Raw genomic sequence first — 24516 nt, 5'->3', positions numbered from 1 at the left:
CAAAGTTGTTCAAATAAGCTCCACATTGTATAAAAATTCACTTTATATGTTAATTTGCTAATAGTAATAATACAGATATATAAAGGATATAGTCTCAGTACTTTGAAAGGAGCTGTTCTGCATAATTTCAACTTCTGATACATTACATTTTGCTGATACTACTTCTGTATTTCCACAAGGAAATTAACATTCTGAATGCAGGACTTTTACTAGGAATTTGTACATTTTGATTTTTTTCTATTTGCATTTTCTACTTGTACCTGATTTTGTTTTTTAAGTGAGGGCATGTTCTAAAGTGGAGTTTGGTTTATTATTGCTATTTATAATGTTATATATTTATGTTGATTTTCTTACAGAGGTGTAACTACAGTAAAAACTTCTACACGCTTTCAGGGACTGTGCATAAGTATTCCCATTTTAAATGAAACACCCTTTTTCCTGATTACATTGCAGATTAATATCAACCAGAACATATATTCAAATGATAAAATATGATGTATTGTTGTTGGTTCACAGTAAGGGTTCAAGGGTATCTTTATTATCCCTGAGGGACAATTCAGTGTAGGAGAAATAACAATAAAAGCCATTAAGATGCCAAGTTAGTTTAATTTGCTGAACATACTTAAAACTAATAGTTTACCTTTACCTAAAGATCCCCTCCAAACAAGTTTTAAGATGTATAAATACTACTTTGAATGTAATGTGTGCCTTCCACAAAATGTATGTTATGTTGTTAAAATCTTTTAATTACATCAACTCCTTCTCCCCAATTAAAAAAAATCCAGAGTTTATGACTATGCAAATATATTTCATTTCAGAAGTTTAACTGCTGTACACAAGATGTCTCCTGCTTCAGTGTAAAGTAAATTCTCAGTGTTTGTGCCCTAGATGCTTCTAGTTTCCACATCACACTCGTATAAATTAATGATTGGACCAGGATTGGATACCAAACTATTTGTGATGTCATAAATAACACTCTTAGGCTCAGCCTTTAAAACCAGATTACCAATGAGCCCCAAAAAACTTTTCTTTCGGCGTATGGATGTAAAAGCAGCCTCCAGCCGCAGTGTCAAAATCTATACATAGGCTTCATCACTTTGCACAGTGAAGCTCAAACATCCAATCCAAACCAAATCCAAATCCAACAAGAAAAACAATTTTTTAAGTGGAAGAGGACTTTAAGCTTTAAGTAAATTATGTTTCTTCCACTACTACACTATAATAAACTGCCTCTCTCATCTTCATCTGTGAATCTGGATAATTTGACCACATTTATTTATACAATTAAGATAAATAGTGAATCTGTATATATTAATAATATATTAATATGTAATAATTAACGCATGATGGCTTGGTTATAGCAGTACACCCTGCTTATGTGGCAGCTCGGTGGCCCCCAGTTACTCCAACGATAATTGCTCCAAAACAAACAGAATTTGTCGTGAAATCTCGCGATGTCAAGCAGACGCCTCTGATTGGAGGAGAATAACGAAATTGTTAGTCATGTGGGTGGGGGTTACTTGGCATTCTGGGACACAAACAGTGGTCGGTATGAAAAGCTTCAACAGCGAGCACAGCGTCAGCATCCACCGTGCAGGGAGACAACAACACCCAGCTGACAGAGAGAGGGATAAACTGGCTCTTCACGTCGGACTCGTCCATGCTGTCTGCTGCTCTGTGGTCCGCGACGAGCCTCGCAGCAGGCCGGATGGGAAGGTCTGAGTCCTGAAATGCAGCGGGGGACTTTATCCACGCAGCGAGCTAGTTAGTTAGCCGTGCTGTGATTTAATGCTAGAAGGTTAGCGTTAGCTGGATGGAGAATAATGGTGGAGCCTTAAAAGTTCCCGTAGTAGTGTTATCAGTGCAAAAACATGTGGGATAGTTTAGTCGTCGTCCTCACAGCTCCCTCCATACTTTGACCTGAGCTGAGCTGAGTGATGACAACTCTGAACATGGCGAGTGTTTCAAACAGAGACTACAAAACTGGCGCTTTTAAGTCATTGGACTTGCACATTTCCCAGCTAGTATACCCGAGATAAACATTTTAAAATCGATAATTAATGTAATGGCCAAGGAGAGTGACAGATGTTATCTTTATGTCTCACTGAGACTGTGTGTCAGTGCTTGCTAAAGCCATCCTCTTAAAAGTTCATGAATACTCGCCTCTGTTGAAGCTCAGTATATTCACATTGCTAGACATGGACTTGTCCTGGATGTAAAGACTGTCTGGAAACCTCCAACGTCACCTCTGTTTTCAGGTCGGACAGGTCATCTGAGCCCTGCTGCCGGGGCCAACATGTCAATGTCAGGGTCCACGACCGTGCAGCTGTTCACCAAGCTTGTAAAGCATGCGGTGGGCAAAGCGCAGATCCACCTCAACCGCTGGCTGCAGAGGACTGCCACAGAAGAGTGTGACAAAATTGACATCCTGATATGCAGCGCCTTCGATGAGAGAGGTGTTGTCATTGGGAAGTCAGACGGAGAGCCCGAGGTTACCAGCGACACAGGAGGGACAACCTTTAGCAGCAGTGGAGAGTTTAGGCACCCTTGCTGTATCACCACCTTTTGCTTCAAGAGCGCCCTGCTGGCATGCATCCTGACTGCGGTGTGCTTCTCCTCGGTTGCCCTGGTTCGGCAATACCTCAAGGATCTCCTGCTATGGGTGGAGAGCTTGGACAGCTTCGTTGGGGCCTTGCTGTTCATAGTGGGTTTGATTACTGTGTCATTCCCATGTGGATGGGGATATATTGTACTTAATGTGGCAGCTGGCTACCTCTATGGCTTTGTGCTGGGCATGGGACTCGTCATGGTGGGGGTTTTAATAGGGACCTTCGTGGCACACCTGGTGTGTAAACGGCTATTGACTGACTGGGTGCTGAACAAAGTTGGGAACAGCGAACAGCTCAGTGCTGTTATACGAGTGGTGGAAGGAGGGAGCGGACTCAAAGTTGTGGCCTTAGCAAGACTCACCCCCATACCTTTTGGGCTCCAAAATGCAGTTTTCTCGGTGAGTATGAAAACGCTTTCACTTTAGGAGGACATTAGATAGGCATGCAACGTACATTATAAACTGGTATAGCTTTTAGCAGAAAGGTCACAGCAATGGACCAGCCAGCAGCAGGCCCCATTAACCAACTGATAAGAATCAAACGTGTGACCTTTTTGATTTTTAGAAAGAACGCTCTTTCTCATTGCTAGGCCGACTGCCACACAAGGGAAATCTACTCATAAACCAGTTTCAAGGAACAATTTTGCTGTCTGGTCAAGTGAGACACAGGTGCAGGTGTTAATTTTAAATGAGCTGTGATGAATTTTGGAATCCTGTAGAGCGGGTTTTGGTAGCCTGACGACATCAATTTCTCAGATTATTAAACCATCAGTATCACATGTTGAAGTCACGTTTTTTTCAGTTTGGGACACTGTTTTTCTGATGTATCTGATGATGTTAACAAAACATTAACAAAACATGGATGTCTTTTTTAGTCACGGTAAATCTGAAATCATTGAGAGAATAGTCATGTGACCTACATTATAAACCTATGTGGGATATCGCTTTCAGCTGCAGTCCCAAACTTAACCTGAGGCACTTGACCTTCATACACAGCATGAATAATGTATACGCACTGATTACCCTTCTCGGTCAACTCATTGATACCTCCAAAGGTAAGAGCCTTGAAGGATATCTTACTGTATTGTAGAAAAATCAGCTGGGAGGACACGTGGCATGAAATATGGTATACCAGTAGTGATTGAATGCTAAATGAAGAATGTCGACCTGGGGGTGAACTTGATGTTATGTAGCGACTCAGGCTCAAATCTCCAGAGTGGGACAGGCCATGCTGCTGCAAAATGATCTCATCACTGTCTCCAATTTCACCAGATTATACAATATCTGACACAAGAGGCTTCAGTAAACTCACCAGAACCTCATTTCTGATTTTAACTCACTCATAGCTGTTACGTAATTGTCTTATTAGTGTTTTTTTCCCCTAAAAATATTCACACAGTTGTTCACACTAAATTATAAACAAAGAAAAGGGGAAAAGAAATTGAGTAGTTGGCACTGGTGTTTCTTAAATCTGCAAAGTTACAGTTAATCATTGGCAAGACATCCACATATATGTTAGATAAGATAAGATATTCCTTTATTAGTCCCACAGTGGGGAAGTTGTATATACAAACATTTTGAGTTGAGTCTTTTTTATCAATATCAATGTGCGAAGATACATATTTTGAATTAAAATGTGAGGCTGTTGAGTTTAACTTTTACAAAATGCATCAATTTCAAATGAGTAAAATAGAACTGGTGTGAGCGTAACGTCACCAAAAAGGACAAAGTTCAGTTTATGTTAGTTAAGTTGGCGTTTAGCCTACTCAACCAACATATTTCAAAAAGCTGAATGCAGCTTTTAAAACTGTTATCAGTGCCAAAATGATACAGCAGACAGCAGCTGGATTAAAGTGCAGTCCAAAGCGTCTCCATATGCACTGTTTCATAGATTCAGTTTAAATCAATAGTGTCGTTTCCATCCTTTCACTTTTAACTTAAGCTGTTTTGAATATTGCTCCATGCGTTTCTAAAAATATCTAGCAAGAAGAGAATCAAAATACTGTCGAAGGCAGAAAGCAACAGTGGCACAAACATCCAGAAGAGGATGCAAAGTGTGGAGCTTGAAAGGCATTCATAGCTTAAAGCATGAAGGAGTATATGCACAAGCCAGAGGCAGGAAATGAAAAAATAAGATGACGTAAGGGTGTTTTACAACCACAGTAATTGCATGCAAAACTCTGTACATTTGACTGATTAGTTAGACATTTATCAGCTGTATTGATATTGGCTATATGGGTTTAGATTGTTGTCAGATCTACAAGCAAACTCCTAACAGCTTCAACATAAACACTCACTCTGTGGAGATAATTAAAATCCTCTTGAGAGCTGTATTGACTTAACTCTGGCAAATGTCATACTGAATTCCTTCATATTGGTTTAAAGCTTTTAACATGCATGTGGGAGAAAAATATTAGAAGCTCTTTTTACAATAATATAACTTTATACAACAATATCAGGACAGCTTCTTGAAAACCACCTTAGAGTTGAGTCAAACACAAATTAGAAATACGTTTAATACATTTAAAATGAGAAATAAGATGTTTTCACAGTGTGTTTATTACAGATGTTCGATTGCAAACATTCACTTATCAGCTGCCTGTGAAGAGTTTTGATGCCTCACTAAAAATAGCATGTTGCCTTTCCTTACTTTTGTTATTAATTTGTTTTCAATGCAGTTCAGCTTAAGTTATTGCATTTTATTTCAGCATCATACTTTGTTTCAATAGAGTGGTGATAAGTCTTCACTTTTACATTTTTAATCATGGAATTAGATACACGTTTTGTATTATTGCATCACTGCTTAATGGGATGATGGTACAGTACCAGCAAATGCCTAAAGGGTCCCTCTTCATTTTTTTAAGTTACAAAGCTTCTCAGTATTCATGAGTAAAAGGGCATTTTCAGATAAGCGAAATAGTTATTTGGCAGCAGTCAGGTAAGATCATCTAAGACATCAGATGACTGTGGGTGCAAGTGGCAGAGTGCCCAGTAAACGTTTGTGACTAATAGGTTCGTATTTAAGAAGCATCTCAAATTCAAATGCTTAGGCTGTGACATCAGAGTTGAGTGGGGAGCTGACAGAGAGACAGAGAGGGATTTTTGGCATGAACAAGGGAAATAAGGCGATGAGAGTAAGGAGCTGACCCGTTGAGGTGCTCTTCAAATGAATGGAGGATGAGACTGTATATTTTACTCCTCTGTTGTTCAGATGTTGGCACCACAACTCTAAGTATGTTTTAAATTGAAGGTTTTTTTCTGCAAGTTGTTTTTTTCAGACTGCCACAAAAAAAAAACAGTGCTGTGAATTTAATTTAATTTAATTTGAGTCTTTGATGCTAAAAACCGACATGATTCCTGTGTTAGTCTCTCACTGTAGTCAGCAGCTGACATGTAAAATGACTATATTGAGCAGGACATACAGTCCAAACCTAACAGATGGTTTTGTTTTGCCTGAATGACTTCGCTGGCTCCTGTTTGTCGTCAGTTCATACTTCAGGCTCCAAGCTTAGGATGTTATATCTCTGTGTCCAAAGGTTGAGATCTCCCACTCACCACTAGAATAATGGTTGAAGCTTTAACAGTAGTCACAAAACTGAACTTACTGTTCCACTCTGCTGAGGTGAAAATTAGCTGTCAAAGTCAAAAGGACAGAGTTTTAACGCTATGTTGCCCAGCTGCTGCTACCGTTACTGGTATTACTGGCTGGCCTTGTCAAATACAGCCTCTGAGGGTCATTATCTACAGGGGAAACCAGTATGTCAGTTTTTAGGTAGACCATAAACCACCAACTGCTACAATAGTGAGTCATAAATGGCTGTATTCTAGTTATTGTTTTAAACTGGAAATTCTTCATATTTCCATTGGGTTTAACTTGTAACAGCTGCTTGTGTTTGAGGATATGTAGCCTGTATTTGATATTATTTTAGTGACTTTTCCTTATTGATTTACAGGATTTTTTTTTTACTCAGGCATGTGCAGTTTGGCCACTATTTTGATCTCTTCTGTACTGGTTTAGTTGCCTCATGTTGTTCTGAAAGCTCACGTGTGATGTGCTCTTTGCTAGATCTGTTTTTAAAGCTGACCTGAGGTGTTGTCAGTAAAAAGTAAAGCTGAAAATTAATAACTAAACCATAATTCAAGGTTAATTCTTGGTTTAGTTAAGCTTTCGATCCTTCACAGACAAACCTCAATGTGAAACTCCTTTTGTTCCAGCTGGAGAGGTGAATGTCAGAGTGTAGCCTTCACCTGTGTTGCAGTTCATATTGCTGGCAGGGCTGGTTGCCAGAAGCAGGCTAATAAGCTCAATCCCCCTCTCGGTCTGCCTCCTCTGCTATGTTTTCACTTCCCAGCTCAGAGGGGTTCCGAATCCAGTTCAGCCTCTCATGTAAACCTTGTAATTCATCTTACCTGGAGGCTCATTATTAAGCCTGGCTGATATTGTATCTTTAAGATCTTATTCTCACTAATAAAAGGTGAAACTATATGTGGCTGGATACTGCTCACGGTGGAGTTATGTGTTATCTGCGCTGCCCTTGGTAAGCACTTTCTGTGGGTGAGGCTACATTTCACCGTGCCCCCCACCTCTTTCTGCTGAAGTGGATGGTACTACATTATAACAGGTAACCTAAAACGGCACAAAGACTGCAGCAGTTCGCAAAACAACAGGACAGCTCGGGGAAAAAATGTTTGTGAATCCACTGAGGGCGAAGTGAGCATATTAAGGTTCCCGTCTGTGATTTATTACAGCTTCATAACCTTTAACACTGCGAGCTGGCCTGGGCCCATCCCTCCACTGTCATAATGAGCAGATAGAGCAAATGGGGAATTTGTCATGTGATTTATAGGACCCTGACCACAGGCAAACATGTCTGTGCAGCCTTTAATTACTCCCTGTGCTTCTCCCTTCATTAAAAACCCTGTGTGTGTCCAGATAAAAAGGAAAACAGCACCACGCAGTAAAAATCCTGAAATTTACTACGCAGTCAAGACACCCTCCTACGAGCACAGACTCAGACCTGCATTGCTGCTGCTCTGATGATGAATCAGGTCAAGCTAGGATGGGCTGTTTTTTCACTTGAATTTGCAGATCATCTCGATTTACAGACTCGCAGAAACAAGTAGTAGGTTCACTGGGAATTCTCAGGGCTGTTTTAAAAATACCAGTGACTAGCCCTTCCCCGGTCGTGTATGAGACAGCTGCATACACGAGATGCCTGGGAAGGCAGAGGCTTCAGAAGAAATATGTTTCACAACTCTGGGACAATGGCTGAGAGAAAAGGGGTGGATTCCTTTTCTTCTGCAGCTCTCACATGCTATGTCTCAGAGATAAGCTGAAGGCGTTTTGAGTGTGTTGAGACATGGTGTGGACACATCAGTGCTAATCTTTCAAGGAGTAAGGCTTGTTACATGATTGCGTCCTGTGGAAAAATGCTTGACGGAACATACAGATGAAGAACAGCTCGACAACATTAGCTTGATTAACCAGGTTTTGATAACATCAGTGTCCTATGAAGTGTAACCCAGGTGTGGCTTTTATCAGTGTGTAGTGTGATAACAGGAGAGGTGGTTTGGGATTTATTGCTGTGAGGGGACACTTGGCCAGGCTGGCTCTAGCATAAATGTTTTTGAGGCCTGATAACATTTTGGCACAGGCAGTGTTGTTGCAGCAACACACCGCGGCCCCTGACACACCGCTATCAGCCACGGCGTAGTCACAGTCAGGTGCCAAGGTCACATCCACACACACGGCACAGAAACACATCAGCCTATGTCATCACTTAATCAGGGGATCAAGGGTGACAGCGATGCAGACACTTTTTTTATATTTAGGTGGTTGTACTGAGATATGAAATGAGACATTGAGCCGGACATTTGGTGGCATGTCATAGTCTAGTCACACCACAGACTTTTTGTGGTTATTGTGACCCAAAATCAATTAATTTTCTGCAGCTTTTAACAGAAAGAATATATTTCAGCTTGTGACATTTTTTGAGTCCATTTTCCAGAACAAGACCAAACCATGCTAGCAGCTCTGTGAGGCTGCTGTAATTAAGCACCACAGTGCTTGGAGCTAAATGTGAATGCTTGCATGCTAACATGCTGGAGTATACCATGTTCACCATCTTAGTAAACACAAAGTACAGCTTAGGCTGATGGGAATGTCATAAGTCTTACAGGTATTTGGCCATAAGTTAAAATACTGAACAAAGTGAAGTATTTACCAAATGATGGCGCTAAATGAAATGTGATTACCACAGTTATTATAATTCATCCTGAGGGGAACATTAATGTCTGCATCAGATTTCCGACACTCTACACTTTACTACATGACACACCCCTGACCTCTAACCTTCACAATCTCACTGCTCATGCCTAACACTAATCAAGAGGGACGTATCATGTAGTAAAGTGGGTGTATTGTGTAGATACTGCGGGTCCACAGAGAGATGTGTTTGAAATTTCATGACAATCCCTCCAACAGTTGTGGAGATATTTCATCCAACACCACAAATGTCAACCTCATAATGGTGGTCAGAGTATCATCAATATCTTTAGGATTCATCACCTGATCTGTTAAAAAAATAATTGTGGCTATTCCTCCTGTTTTTGTTGAAATATTTCAGTCTTGACCAAACTGGCTAAAAATAACCAAACTTTGGAGTGTTGCCTATAAGCCTCACATCAGTACAAGGGAGTCATTCAGAGTCATTGACTGTATTTACAAGGAAACTGACAGGCTCAATTTTGTTTTGAAAAAAGAAGGGGGGGATGGGGGTCTATTTTTGTTGAGCTTTAAATCCTGTTGAATCTTCTCCCTCTTATTGGTATTGGCAAAAAACAATGTAAGAAACATACAGGTAGTCATTTAGCTTGAGTTGTTGAATATTAAGTTTTTACCCTAATACTAAAATATTATTATAATTGTTAATAGAGGACTGATGTTGACTGAAAAACTTCAATTTAAAAGTCAAAGTGTATTTTTTACTTAACATGTAAATTTTTTTCTTGTCACTACCTTCATTTTAAGATCACAGACGTGTCCTTGCCAAACTACCTGGTGGCCTCCTCTGTGGGTCTGTTGCCCACCCAGCTGCTGAACTCCTACCTGGGCACCACGCTTCGCACCATGGAGGACGTCATCGCTGAGCAGAGTGTCAGTGGCTACTTTGTCTTCAGCCTGCAGGTGAGCTGATAGTGATTGTGTGCTGATAGAGAGAACTTTAAATAAACAAACAAATAGCGAGCCGCTCTGTGTACACTGTGACATCACATCAGGGGGGCTTCATATCTCTGACTAAAAGCAGCTAAAGATTTGATCACACTGGACAGTAGAGATGTCTGTTAAAACAGGAGTTCATCAGATTTTGCTGCATTTAACACGGGAGCTGAGAGAGAGTCAGAGAAACAGTCTCTCTGCATGGTGCTGCACCCCTCTGTTTCCCTCCTCTCTGTTTCATCACTCTCATTTTCCACCACAGTGTATTTAGGTCATTTAAACGAGACTCGATTTGAATGGGCACTGCACTGGTGATTTGACAATGTTCCAAAGAATTTCATGTGATGTTACAGGATGCTTTGCTTTCTCAGTCTACAAGGGTCTTCATAAATGTTTAATGGGGTTGAGGTCAGGTGACTGTGGAGGAAAGTTCATCGTCAGTAGTCAGGACTTCTTTGTCTTCTTTGGTCTTCAGATGGTTCTTGCAAATTTTTGAGGTGTGTTTTGTGGACATTATCCTGTTGTAATATAAATCCTTGTACATAAAGATGCAAATCAGAGGGTGTAGTATATCTCTGAAGATTGAAATGAATCATACATGAATGAGTCATACATACACTTCTCTCTCCTGTTCGTCTCCTTACATGCTGCCGTAGATCTCGCACTTGGATTCATCAATAAATAGGACTCCACTGTGAGATGCTGGTATTTCTTAGCCCACCTCAAGCATTTGGCCTCATTTCCCCTCATGAGAAGTGGTTTAGAAACTGCTACTCGTCCTCTGAGACAATTACAGACAGTGTTCTTTTGATTAGTACTTTTGCTGATTGGAGTCTTGTGTTCTTTATTTAGCTAATTCTTTATCTGTGGTGAGCTTGTTTTGTTTCTCTCAGAGAATGAAGCTTTATATATTGATGTTCTGATGGTGTGGTCAGTCCCTATTGTTTTTGCTTTGGATACCACTGATAAAGTTTCTCCAAAGTCTGTTGAAGCTCCATGTACTAGTATAGCCACGGTTTGACATTGAGAATGCCCCTCTTTGCTTAAAATAACAGATTTTTCACTTAGTTCTGATGCCATGTTTCCCACCGTCACAGTGCTACTTAGTCAGCTGCAACAATCTGCTGGAAACTTGAATCACAGCCATTTTCTAACAGGTGAACACTGGCTGCATGCTGAGTTACTGAAATGAGATTCTGATGAGTAGTGTCATCTGAACACGTCAATAGAAGAAAAATAAGAAATCTGGCCTTTTGTACAAAGGAGCTGGTCAATGCCACTAATTTTATTAAATTTGATTACTGACCTAGAAATGCCTAGAAATATCAGCCTGACTGATACTAGATTTTTGGAGCGGAGGCCAATACTGATATTGGGGTTTTAAAAAAGTTCAATATCGATATATCGGCCTACAAACGTATAATATATACATGAACTCATTTTTTGCAATGATCACTCAAATGTAGTCAAACACTTGTGATAAAGATATGTAACAATATGATATTTTACAGTTTAACAATAAACATCATTGTATAAAATGACATGAGTACACTGTAACAGTGAACTTCACTGTGAATTGAATCATTATAAAGAACTATAATTAAAAAATGTATACATTAAACTTCAATTAAGAGCAAATCATAGTTCTGATGCCCAGAAAACAAAAAATAAAAATATATTGACCCATATGAGACAACATATACACTGATACCAATGTATCTGTGGTAGACCAATATTAGCCGATAATGTTGTGTGACCAGTGTTTTTAAATGTCACTGAATTTTACGTGGACAGCTTTTTCAAGTAACTTGTGAGGATATTCATGTTCATTCATGGGAATTCACCAAGATGAGCTTGTCGTGAGTGTTTTTTTTTTTTTTTGGTGATCTGTGATAAAATCGTATATCATCCTATCCCTACTGTCTGCTTCTGAGAAATGCAGGATGAACACGTCATTCAGGAGTTCCTGTAATCTTGGTGAAATGCTGACGGGTGGCAGTGATATCTATTTCAGTGTGCAGGTGACACATATGCTCCTCTCCTCTGAGCATTATTTTAATAACTCTAATAATAATAAAACAGCATTAGTGTGGCGGCAGTAAAGTTAGATGACGTGCTGACCACACCTTCAGTAGTAAACACAGTCATTTGTTAAAGGATCACTGCTTTAGTTTTCTTCTTTACATTGTGAACTTGTTGCTATTATATTTAGTTTGCCAGGCCTATGAAACCTAACCCCTGTGAAAAAGCTATGACGTCTATTACATAAACATCTACAGTATGAATGCTAAGTGTTAAATATATGCACTCACAAACACGGCCACAATTCTGTTCAAGGTTCGCGTGAAGCTGTCATCACATCTCAAACACCTGTTCAGCTTCATGTAGTTCTCACGGGATCAAAGGGTCGTTTCTGTGCGAGACATTTTATAAGTTCACACAGTTGAGAGGTCAAAGGTCAAGACTAAGTGGGCATCAGTGTTTCATGCAGAACTGAAAGCTCAGACTTGACAACAGCCCTAAATCACACAGGCCTCTTTTAAACACTTGTGGTGGGAAACTCCATTTGTAAGAAAGCTGATGAAGCCCAGTTAGATTTGACTGTTGTGCACAGACCAGGATACATATCATACACACATTTATCATTTCAGTGACATTCAGTGGAGCAAATAAAACAGTATTATATGTTCAGTTGTATTCATGTATTTGTTACCTTACATAAAAATCCTGCAGCGTTGCATCAAACTCAGATCTTAATCGGTGCATTTACAAGTTACCAGCATCTGTCCTGGATGCCTAGTAAGTAACTTACTAAGTAGCAAACTCTTAGAGCTATTAAAGCAGCTGTTCTGTTTGGTCTGTATGCAGGTGTCACCTAAGACTGTGTTCACTGTTATGCTAATTTTTGAAACAAATGCCCCCTGTCCCCCTGTGTATTAATTAGGAATACAAAAATATGTGTACACTTCAAAATGCAATGTAGTCCAGGACTCCACCACTACACAAGCTAAATTACCACAGAGATGAAAAAACAGAAAGCTATTTTAATCACCACATCGTGACTTCTTCTGTCTCCCGCAGATCGTCATCAGCATTGGCCTGATGTTCTACGTCGTGCACCGGGCTCAGGTGGAGCTCAACGCTGCCATCGCCGCCTGCCAGATGGAGCTGAAGTCATCGCACATGAACGGCTCCTCCACCAATCACAGCGGCTTCACCTACTGCAGCAAGAGGGCGACAGTTGGCGGCGGGAACTGCATTAACGTGGTGTGACGACAGCTCCTGTGGCCGGGGTCACCCGATCGTATGACTGCGTAGCTTAAGGGAAGCGGTTCAGTTTAGAAGGCGTCCGCTTTTTCAACATCATATTCTGATCACCCATATAAGGAAAAACCATGACGGCTAACGTCAGACAGGTTATGCTCTGTCGTTTTTTGTCGGTACGATGTTTAAGATGTGTGGGACCACGCACCGTTAGAATTAATGGTGCTGAAAGAAATCATTGAGCGGTACATCATCTTGGGAGTTTTGGGGTTGTTTTTTCTTAGTTTTGATTTCAATTAAGGTACTTCTTAACTCTGTTACAGGAGATGTCAATGAAATGATGATGTTAGAGATATCAGATAATGAGTGAATGAGAGAGTAAGTCATTAAAATATTTGCTAGGCACAAACTGCCTGCTAACCCGATGAATGTGCAACCTGGAGCTTTCTAGAGAACCAAGGAATTGTTTTTTCCATTTCAGTGTCAAACAAATGCCAACCTATGCACCTTTCTTTCATACTACATCTGTTTTACGTTTAATTTCAGGCTGTTTTCACATTTGTTTGTCTTCATTCAGTGCTAATTCACTATATAAATGATAAGGGCATTATTGATATTTTTGAGAGTTTTGGCTCTTCAGTCCAGTTCATTTTTAAGTGTCTTATTTTTGGACTATAGAGAGGAGGGAAAAGCTCTCACCGGAGCACTACCGGCCTCTCTGACTGTGTGATTTCTGCCGACTGCGACCACGTCAGCTGAATAGGCCTTGTCTGCCCGGAGATCGTTTTAGCGCTTCTGCAGTTTTGATAAGAACAGCTGGAGGGAGAGAGCAGATTTCACAGCAGGAAACTCAGGAATGTTCTGCCAGGAAAGTTGAAGTGCAGCACGATTAGCTCCACGGTAGCACAGCCACATTCTGCTAACAGAGATAACCCCACACTGAACTGAAACCAAGATGTCGAGCTTTGCTTAACATTTATAATTCACTTAGATTTTACGTTAGACTCTGTTCTACATGTTTTATTTGAAATTATCCTTTTGGATTATATGATTTAGCTCTTGCTTCAGTAATAGTTTTGACGATTCTGTGCAATACATTGAAGAACCGTGAGAAATTAGCATGAATGTCATATTTCACTGCTGAAACCAAACTAATCTAATGCTCATGCATACAAAATAACACAACACCTAAGTCTGTTATATTTAATTTATAGAAGCATAAGCTAGATGAGCTGTAGAGGCTGTTATTTCTTATGTGCCATAATTTGATCAAGTTTATTAGACACCATGACACTGAGCTGAGTGTACATGTGACTTACTTTATTTTATTACCTAATGATGTTGGTAATGATAGAAATGACCTGTGAGTGATTTTTGTGTTATAGCTCTTAACATTGAAGCTCTCGTGCTGTTGTTTTTTTTTTTTGCACAGTCCACTACGACAGACAGACATTATTTTCATACAGAAAGCAGGAAGGGGTTTGGTTGGTCAAAAGTTGGAGCTGATGTGTCTCAGAAGCCGACAATCAAACACAACACGGACACTAAGTGATGAATGTGACAATACTTTTTATTTTTTATTACATGAATTATTGTGATGCTGCTCCTCAGACACAGTCTGATAGAGGAATAATAAGGGCTCCTATATGAAATATTCACCTTTATCTCAAAAGCCTGTTTTGTACCTTTTCTTTTTTTTCATTTTCATTTTTGTACTAATTGTTTTTTTCCCCCCAAACTCAGATTAAATATTCACCCTAGCACATTCCACGCTGTCAGTCATCTAAAAAGCAGTAGATTTATTTTCATACTTAATGTTTTCATCCTGGTTGAAAAGGCCCCTTCCTGTCTGAATTTAGCAATAATGTTAGAAAATCAAAAGCAAAAAATAAATAAAAATGATAGAAATCCTATCAATAAGATCTTTAACCTAAGTTAAAGATGTATTTGTATGTTTTTTTTCAAAAGTGGACAAAAAAAAGCATCCGAGTTATTAATTAATCCATATTCCACTGAAAGGTTGAGTATCAACATTCCCAGGTTTGTGTTTGACAGTGTTCAACCTGCCTTTTACCTCCTGCTGCCTCTGACGGACATTTCTGTGCTGCCTGTGATGTGGAGGAGATATGACAAGACGCACCAACATCTGTGATCAGTACAGCTTGTTCTGCTTTTGTAGCACCTTCTCTTCTACAGAGTCCTAAACCTATTGATTGCTTATAGATGTTTTAGCGATCAAACTATCACTCCTGTCATGTGAAAATCTTCAAAATCAGACTAAAACACACTAAGAGAGTAGTATGTTTTACGAAATCTGCTCACTACTGTCACTTATTCACTTTTTTTTCTCAGCTCCTGATGAGAAAATGGTAAACACAAGACTTTCACCTGACAGCAGAGACGTTCTTTAGAACATTTTTCCCAAACAAAATGTGATTTGTGTAGCTGTTCTGCTCATAAGTGGGAAAGACAATTAAACACATGAAACTTGATCTGCCCCCCGTAGAGACACTTCATAATATTTTAGCCTCTTAACTGGAATTTTTGAAAACTTGAGATTGTTGGAAAAACGGGCAGTTTCACAGTCAAGGCTTTGGTTCTTCCTAGGTGGGCTCTACTTAGATATAGTTATGCAACAACTGATTCCTGAGGGAAGTATATTTCATAGACACCCACACAAGACCTAAATCTGGGATGTAACTGCACACTTTAACTGTTGGTACTTATACAGTGTGAGATGGTTAACTTAAAGGGTGTCGTTTGGTGCTATGAAATGCAATACTTCCCCATCTGTATCAAGTGCATTACACATATACTGTATTTTGTAATACAGAGAATTTTACAGTGTATAAATATTGATATTTATCGCTGTACGATGCTTGTTCAGTGTTATTTATGAGAGAGAAAATAAAAACTGTCAGACTTTGTTACAAATTTTCTGTATAGTTTTTTTTGTATTACTTCACTCTTTTCATCACATACAAACAGAGCTACAACTAAAGATTATTTTCATTATCGACTAATCTGGTGATTACTTTTTGATTAATTAATTGGTTTATAAAACATCAGAAAACAGGGAAAATATCCACAGTATCCTTGTTTGTCTTGCAACCCCCCAAATATTGAATTTACTGTAATGGAACTACTAGCAAATTCTGACATCTCAACATCTGGAGTGATTACATGCTCAGTGTTTTTACTTGGAGAAAAAAAAGGACTTAAATGATGAATCAATAAAAAATAAAAAAAACAGTTCCTGATTAATTTACAGCTCTACATACAAATTTGAGTCAGTAGAAACTAATATATATATTCATCAAGTCCACTCTTCCCTTTGTTTAATAATTTACAGCTCAGGAGACATTACGTAATATATCTGTCCTTGTTTGCCTTTACTAAACTTTCTGTCAGCCTTGTTATTTCAATGCAGAAAGTCTAACCCAACTGCTATCAGAGGGGAAACTCTCACGTCTCAACAGATGTGTCCAGAGAAATGGGTTGAAAAGCTCCAAATGCAACTCTCTGTTCGGTAATCTTTGTTGAGCTGCCACAGATTTCATCAAATCCCTTTTTCCCTACATCATAAACTCACCCTCAATCCCAGCATAAATCCTTAAATATCACCTGTCTTTATCCTTAACTCAAGACTAAATGTTCTGGCTCTGAAGGTTTCCCCTTATCTTGCAAACCTCTAAATAACTGGCGGTCCTCAAATATGCAGCAGAGGCAGCAGTGGTGGCACTGTATGGCCAGAAATAATGCTGGCTTCTGGGGCACTTTGTCACAGCGATTTTGAAGTGAAGCAGTGATGGATGTGGCAGCGGTGATATAGAGTGGAGCAGTGCTGCCACCACTTACGCTTGCCCTTGCCTTGCCTGTGACAAGCTATTTGTACAGGGGTGAGTGGAGGAGGAGGAGGAGGAGGGGAAGGGGGGGGGGGTTGTGTGGACAGTGTCTGACAGACATGGTTCAGATAGATTTTCCTTCTTGGGAGCAGTACTGAGTCCTCATCACACAGCACACAAACACATACACAGAGTGGAAATGCTGCCCACAGTCCAAATACAAAAAAACCCCAAGAGGAGCCAGGCCATAGTCTATCAATCAAACACAAACAGAGCAGACTTCTCTTGCATTTTATTGCTTCATCTGTTACCAGGAGCTGCAACACAAATTTGTCTGTTGCTCTTCACACAGCCTGCCGATCTCTTCCGGGCTCAGGTCAGATCTGTGTCCGATCCATCATCATCTAACCCTGCCTAAAAGGACTAACCTCATCTCAAAGCCTCCCTGCCAGGCACATGGATACGTCCACGCAAAACCAAGAACATCCATTTTGACGGGGCCTCAAATGAGAAAGCTCTGGTCCTCACTGAGGGCTACTCCAAAAATACATCTGTGAGGCTGCTGGTGCTTGAAGAACACATCTCAGAGTGAAACTGTGAAAGAAAAAGACAAAAAACCCAGTCTGAGTGAGATGATCTCAGAAAACCTCCACACAGGTTTCCAGAGGGAAATGTATAATACCGATGTTTATGGATTTGTGAAGGAGCCGTTGATCTGCCTTGGCTTGAGGAATCTTGCTCAAGGCACACAGATGAATCACGTGATCACTTTCTTGGCCCAGACAGCTGTTGTCTCCATCTGTACCATCTATATAGTACATGACCTGTTCCCCTCCTCTATACTGTGCAGCGTAACTGAGAACACAAGCAGGACAAAGAAGTGAACCTCTGGACGACCTTACAGGAAGCAACTTAAGATTTATGCTTTTTATTTTTGTCTCCTTCACAGTTACTTGCATGTGATTTCTATTCTGTGCTGGTTTGATGATGAGATTAATGTGTATCCCATGATCCCTCAGTTACACGGACGCTGACCTTTAATCTGTTTTTGTCTTTGTGTAGTTAATTACATCACCATACTGTATTTATCAGCACTAACTGTTTACCACTTTAACCAAACTGAGCTGAAATAGTCAATTAATCAACTGAAAGACTGAATGCAATTGATGATCCAGATTAATTAATTCATCATTAAGTAATTTTTCATGTAGAAATATCAAAAAGGTTTCTGGTTCCAACTTCTCAAATGTTAGTTAGGTTTTGGACTTTTAGTTGGACAAAAATAATTTGTTGTAACATTAATGGGCATATTCCCCCCTTTTATGACATTTAATAGACTGCAAAAAGTTTATTCAATAATTAAAATAATGACTTGCAGCTTGTAGGGTACATGCAAACCCATGAAATATCAAAGGCTTGGTCCAAATAATAATCAGAAAATCAGAGATTTGTGGCGGCACTGGTTAAATTTGGATTACATGAGCCTGTGCGGCATGAATCATAGGAAAAAGAGGAAGCTGCTTGTTTTAAATAAGGTTTTAGGTGACCTCAGACTCAGTTCATGTGCCCTTGCTGATCAGGAAGCAGGGAGCGGGGGGACAGACGAGGGAGGGAGGCCTGTTCTGATGATGCCTGCTCCCAGGGAAAAGTCACATCTGTGTCCTCTCCTAAGGTCAGCTCTTCCTCAGACTGTGCCGTAAAACAGATTAAAAAAAAAAAAAAGCTGCGCTGAGTAAACATGAAAACACACTCAGATTTGAGGGGTGCCTCACAGAAAGCGAAGGGGAGGGAGACATCTTGACAGGGCTTTTGGCGGCGGAGTCTGAGGAGGAGGTTACATGTGATTTGAGGAGGACGTACGGCCTACAGCAACACACTCATACTGAAGAATATATAAGATCATAGCTGCTATTAAATCATTACATGCATCATTGTGCTAATAGGCCATTTTCCACAGCAGACATTTTTACATGTCATAGCTGGAAAACCACAAGTGTAACTAATTACATTAATAAAGGATTAATGGATACAGAATAGTATTAATTACACCTGTGCTTTCCTGCTATGACAATTCAAAATCTCACCTATGACAAAGCCCCATGAGTGACGTGACAGTTACATCACTGAAAATGAAGGATAGCTGGAAGGTAAAAAACAAAACAAAAATGAATGATCTTTTGAACTGTGTGTTCTTGTGTTACAATGAAGGGCTATACATGCTTCAACTCCATTTCACCCTGATTTTGGTTAGTTTTCTGTCTTCTGAGACATGTAATTTACTCATCATAGTTTATAGACTAATAGATTCGATAAGTGAGAAGCTGCTGTTTTTATTTATTCAGCCTGTTTCTTTGCATGTTCAGTGCCGTCTCAAATTTTCTTTATCATTCTTTACCTTTTAGATTTTCTTTCATTAGAAATACTGCAATAATATGTAGAGACGGGTAACAAACTAAAGGAAAAACCAACATAAAGTGTCTTAATAAGGTGTTGGGCCACCACGTGCTGCCAGAACAGGTTTAATGCATCTTGGCATTGATTCTACAAATCTATGAACTCTTCTGAAGGGATGAAAAACATTCTTCCACAAGATTTTCCCTCATATGGTGTTTTGTTGAAGATGGTGGAGAGTACTGTCGAACAAGTCAGTCTAAAATCGATTAGGTTGAGACCTAGTGACTGTGAAGACCAAAGCATATGATTCGCATGATTTTCATACTCATCAAACCATTCAGTGACTCCTCATGCCCTATGCATGGGGGATTATCATTCTGGAAGAGACCACTCCTATCAGAAAAGAAATGTATCATTATAGGATAAAAGTGATCACTCAGAATTATTAATTTGCAGTGACCCTTCCTTTTAAGGGGACAAGTGGACCCAAACCATGCCAGCAAAATGTTCCCCAGAGTATAACAGAGCCAACCAAGTATGAAGACCTGTACCTGTTTTTTCTTAATTTGTCACCCCTCTGTACATGTTCCTTTTTTTAACAATGTCAAATGTGTCTCTCCAGTGCTCTCTTGTGGCCACATGCCAATACTACATTGACTTCACCAGCTCAATTGTATTTTTTTTAGAACAGTCCTGCTGCAATGACTGCAAAACAAACACATTCATCCTATAATGTAACAGCTGACTTTTTTTTCAAAGGGGATTTTTATCTGGAAACAAAATTTCTCAAAATCAACTACAGAAGTACAAACTTCAGTGTCTTAACATTTATTGGTGCTTTTATTTATTTATTTTATGTGCAGGAAAAAAAAACTTGAGCAGAGACTCTATTCAGTATTCAGAAACACAATGGAGGACAAAATCAATCAAATCAAGATCATAAATTTACAGGCAACCAACCTCAGATGAGGTCAGAATATTATCTTTCACAGAGAAAGTGTAACTGTGGTCTGAAATCAGTACTGCAAGAAAACAAACACAAAACAAACTGGACCAGCTTTTCTAAAACAGTAGTTTTGTGTTTCAACTTGTTTTGTGTCGCTCTAGCCGGCAGAGAAGCTACAGTAGATCCCCCAGTGATCACTGATGAAGCGGCCACAGTCCAGCTTCTCCAGCCCCACCAATGCCATGTGATCAGGAGCCTGACGCGGGATTCCATCCTTGCTTGCAGGGCGGAAGTAGACCCGGTCGAAGCGACAGCGGCTGACATAGGGAACGCTCTTGTTGTTGTTAGCTTTGGTGTCCCATGTGTAGCGGCAGTGCTCCTGCTTGCCCAGCCGCTCCCAGACATCACAGACTTTGGAAGGCAGACCTACCTTGGCCACCTGAAACAGAGCCAGGTCATGTAAAAGGTACATCTGTGATTACATGTGTGGACAATAGTGCACTGGAAAAATCAGTGACTGACCTCTGTGTCCCTCAGGTTTGTGTCCCCTCCGAACACGACGGTCAAATCATCAGGTGCTTCCCTCATCCTCTGCATCACCACTCGCAGCTGCTTCATCCGCTCTTCTGCATGGCCCTTACAGCTTTCGAAGTGGGATGTCATCAGACACAGCTTCTGGCCTTTGAAAGTCACCTGATTTGCAAAGAATCAACATTACAACGAGCTTTGATTTTGATTACTTGGACAATTGACTGTGTTCACACCAACCTGAGCAACAAGCAGATTCCGCATCATTTGAGTGGTGGGGTAAGTTACTATCTCAGACTCCACCAGTTTAACTCGTGACTTCTTCAGCATTATCCCAGTGAAGTAACCTTCTTCACCACCTGGTCAGTACAAGTAAAGACAAGCTGTGGTTTAAACAGCTGAGCTCCTGTATAATATGAGTGTGAGCCAACAAAGACTATTGGATGATAACTATGGAGGACAGAAGGAGTGCAGACAAATCTGCAGTGAGAGTACACACATCTCTGAACATACCATACTTTACCTTCAATGATCAGGTAGCTGACGGCCCGTTTCTTCAAGTACTGAATATAAGGTGGAATGAGCTCCTGAAGGAACACCACATCAGGAGTGTATCTACATAAAAAGAAGATTCACTTTACAAGTCTTCTATGTGATAACCTGTGGGGAGGCAGTCGAGAAGGCTAAAACCACTCTGATGCTAGTATGCCTAGCTGAGTCACATACTCTGATGTTTGTCAGCAGAGTTTCACCAAGACATCTGGATATCAATACAATATCAAGTGATGTCTACAAAGAGTTACAGTGTATAAACACGAGCTTACAAAACTAAGAAGGAGCACAGGCCTCTGGCACGTTCGGCAAGGTTGTCTGTGTCAAGTCCATCCACGTTCCAGGAGATCAGCGACAGTTTGTTGTTATCTTCCTCTGAGGGTTTGCGTGAGGAGGCAGGACTCTCTTCAGTCAAATCAATGCTGCAACATTTTCAGGAAATGTTAATTCAGAATTAAAGATAGCTGATAATATTCTCTCCACTGGCTGCCTGTTCGATTTGGGTTATTTGGGTCTGGCTCCAAGCTACATAACGGATATATTGACCCCATATGAACTAGTGGTGGGGGGGGGGAGGATACAGCATAGTGTCGTTATATTTTGCTTGGCAATATTGTATCAATATTGAGACAGCAAGTATCAATCTTTTATTATATAAATTGCAAATGAAAATTTAAGTTTTTGGTACTAGAATAATAAAATCAATTGATATTTCAGTCCACTAGATAGCTCTAGTTTGTTTTCTGGTGAGGTCAGCAGAGGTGACAATCAGCATGCAGGAGGGAGTTTTCCTTTGGGGACATAATTTGCAGTTGAAAAAAGGTAATGAATTACAATATATTGCAATATAATTAAAATCGCAATAATATCATTTAATGACACAAGTATTGTGATAATATCGTATCGTGTAGCCTCTGGTGATTCCCATCCCTACTATGAACCAGTGCACAGCCTTGGATTCTCAGGTTGGTTCCCTGAGCCTTAAATCTATAGGTGACCTGGCTCTGACCATCAGGGCCCCTCAGCTTTGGAATGACTTGCCTGAACAGATGAGACTCACAGAATCAGTGATTTCTTTTAAATCACTTTTTATAGAATTACTTTTATGTGATGCCATCTTTTTTTTCTTCTCTATACTGCATCTTCTTGTCTACATTTTATTTTAAATGTATATTGTTTTTGCCTATGTTGTTTTATTACTTTCTGAATATCCTGCTTTTTTTCTGCCTGTCAAAAGCACTTTAACTTTATTTTTAAAGGAGCTCTATGAACAAAATGTTTATTATTATAATGCACAATAACGTAGACAGTAACATAGAAGACAGCACACCAGTCTTGAGGAGGTTTTTCTTCAGTCTTCTGTCTCTTGGTTGGGGGTCCGGTCTCTCTCTCTGGAGAATCTTCTACTTCAAATACTTTCTCCATGTCAGCCTCAAAGAATGAGTTTAAAGCTCTCTGAAAGTGGTGAGAAAAAAAATGACATTTGTTTACCACAATAGTAAATAAATGAGGGTCTATTCAATGCCATAATTTACCAACTGCATGAATATATTTATTTCATTCACAGACCAAAGTAGTTTTTCGCACTTCTGTTAGCCAGGGAGACAAACACCAAATTAGCAAACAAACCTTTTGAATACAAGAGTCTAATTATTAGCTGCACCTAATATAGCTCATCCTCTAACTCATAGTTTTAATGACATGTGGATATCCCTTATGAATACAGAACTCAGAAAGCTACATTCACTTATTACGCTCCTCATAGGTTGGAATAAGCTTCAGGATTCCCTTAAATTAGAACCTTTTTTTTTTATCACTAGACCATTTTAAGATTCTGTTGGATGATGTTTTACATAATGAATGCTCCTTTTATTCTTTAACATGTCGTTAATGTGTCAAACATAAATGTTAACATTTGATGTGCTCTACCAGAGTTAGCTTATAGCTAGTTTTCATCTGCAGTCCCTTCAGTTGGTCAATATTAAAACAACAAAGTACAAAGCTACACACTATAGCACAACAAATACAATGTAGAGTCAGTGGTTACAGTTCAACTGTGCAAGATATCCATATTCATTTTTTCACTTTTAAACTTGTGCAATAACATTATCATACTCAGGTAGATATATAATCATTCAATACCAATATTACTTTTGCACATAAAGTTACTATGATTTTCTTTTTACTGCTATTATCTTCTTATAGGTTGGTGTACTTACATATTATTTATTGTTCTTTGTTCTTTCTATTGATGCTCTTTTTATTTTTGCTATCCACTTGCTGCTGCGATAATGTACATTTCCTCACTGTGGGACTAATAAAGGAATATATTATCTTATCTTACAGAGCTGAAAAGCTTTTAGCAGACTTTATAATTTGGTTTTAATGTGCTGATGGCACAGCAGCTCCTTATGTCATGAGGCAGCGCTTTCCCCTGAGTTGTGGCTTTCACAGAGAATGCTGACTGCCATTTATGTTTTATTTAATAAGATTGCTGGTTTTACTCTTTTTACATTTTTGTTATATGACTTGTTTGGTTGTGTGTTTGCAGAGCACCGTTGTAAATGAGAGCCTTGCTCACAATAGTGTCCCCTGAGTAAATAAAGGTTTCTATCCATACCCAAGATCACATGCTGCAGCAGTAAAAATATTGTGGCTGTTAGCCACCACTTATAGTGTTTGAACTTCCAGCTAATATCTCTGAGTTGTGCATGGTGTATAGGCTGTACCTCCATCTCCCAGTCATTTTCTGCCAGGTAGCACTGAGCCACAGCGCTGTTTGTCCCTGCTACAGCAGCAAACTCATCGCAGAGACGACTTCTGTTTTCTTCCACATTAGAAACTGACGCTTTGTCCGAGTCTGAGGAGGCAGCCATCTAATTCAGCTGCTAGTTTAACCCGTAAAGGAACACTAACAAAAGTGGACATTAAATGCAAATAGTCATCATGTTTTGGCTCTTTGGAAGTTATCTGAGGTGTCACAGTGAAAGACTTCCGGATGAACTTTATCAAGTCAAACGGAACAGATAACTACCTGTTATTAAAACTCAACCACTCTAAATCTTCAATTAGTAATAAATCTCAACATATGTTTCCATTATCGTGCAGCTATTTTGCTTTATAATGTATAAATCTGGTCGATAAGCAGCTCAGCTATTTT

At 39.6% G+C, this 24516-nt stretch overlaps 2 protein-coding genes across 2 annotated transcripts; one reads left to right on the top strand and one right to left on the bottom strand.

The window, feature by feature from the left end:
- The first annotated feature begins 1560 nt into the window (after positions 1–1560).
- On the top strand, positions 1561–15555 carry tmem64 (transmembrane protein 64). The gene is made up of 3 exons (XM_053333818.1): positions 1561–3007; positions 9639–9794; positions 12909–15555. The coding sequence occupies exons 1-3, from the start codon at positions 2297–2299 to the stop codon at positions 13098–13100; spliced, it is 1059 nt and encodes a 352-aa protein (XP_053189793.1). The 5' UTR covers positions 1561–2296; the 3' UTR covers positions 13101–15555.
- Positions 15556–20152: 4597 nt separating this feature from the next.
- On the bottom strand, positions 20153–24378 carry tdp2b (tyrosyl-DNA phosphodiesterase 2b). The gene is made up of 7 exons (XM_053333816.1): positions 24086–24378; positions 22687–22811; positions 21629–21778; positions 21328–21419; positions 21045–21163; positions 20799–20969; positions 20153–20715 (listed from the first exon to the last, which is right to left on the bottom strand). The coding sequence occupies exons 1-7, from the start codon at positions 24230–24232 to the stop codon at positions 20434–20436; spliced, it is 1086 nt and encodes a 361-aa protein (XP_053189791.1). The 5' UTR covers positions 24233–24378; the 3' UTR covers positions 20153–20433.
- Positions 24379–24516: the final 138 nt, after the last annotated feature.

This window comes from Scomber japonicus, chromosome 15 (genome assembly GCF_027409825.1).
Source record: "Scomber japonicus isolate fScoJap1 chromosome 15, fScoJap1.pri, whole genome shotgun sequence".
NCBI classification, from domain to species: Eukaryota; Metazoa; Chordata; class Actinopteri; order Scombriformes; family Scombridae; genus Scomber; species Scomber japonicus.
Note: the sequence above shows the minus strand (reverse complement) of the source record. Positions and strands in the feature narration are given on the sequence as shown.

What these genes read in the sequence shown, in the direction of transcription:
- tmem64 (XM_053333818.1), top strand. Translation starts at nt 2,297, where the DNA reads ATGTCAATGTCAGGGTCCACGACCGTGCAGCTGTTCACCAAGCTTGTA. An exon ending in TCCAAAATGCAGTTTTCTCG is followed by an intron (nt 3,008 to 9,638) that starts GTGAGTATGAAA and finishes CTTCATTTTAAG; the next exon opens with ATCACAGACGTGTCCTTGCC. An exon ending in ACTTTGTCTTCAGCCTGCAG is followed by an intron (nt 9,795 to 12,908) that starts GTGAGCTGATAG and finishes TGTCTCCCGCAG; the next exon opens with ATCGTCATCAGCATTGGCCT.
- tdp2b (XM_053333816.1), bottom strand. Translation starts at nt 24,232, where the DNA reads ATGGCTGCCTCCTCAGACTCGGACAAAGCGTCAGTTTCTAATGTGGAA. An exon ending in AAAATGACTGGGAGATGGAG is followed by an intron (nt 22,812 to 24,085) that starts GTACAGCCTATA and finishes CACCACTTTCAG; the next exon opens with AGAGCTTTAAACTCATTCTT. An exon ending in GGAATCTGCTTGTTGCTCAG is followed by an intron (nt 20,970 to 21,044) that starts GTTGGTGTGAAC and finishes TTTGCAAATCAG; the next exon opens with GTGACTTTCAAAGGCCAGAA.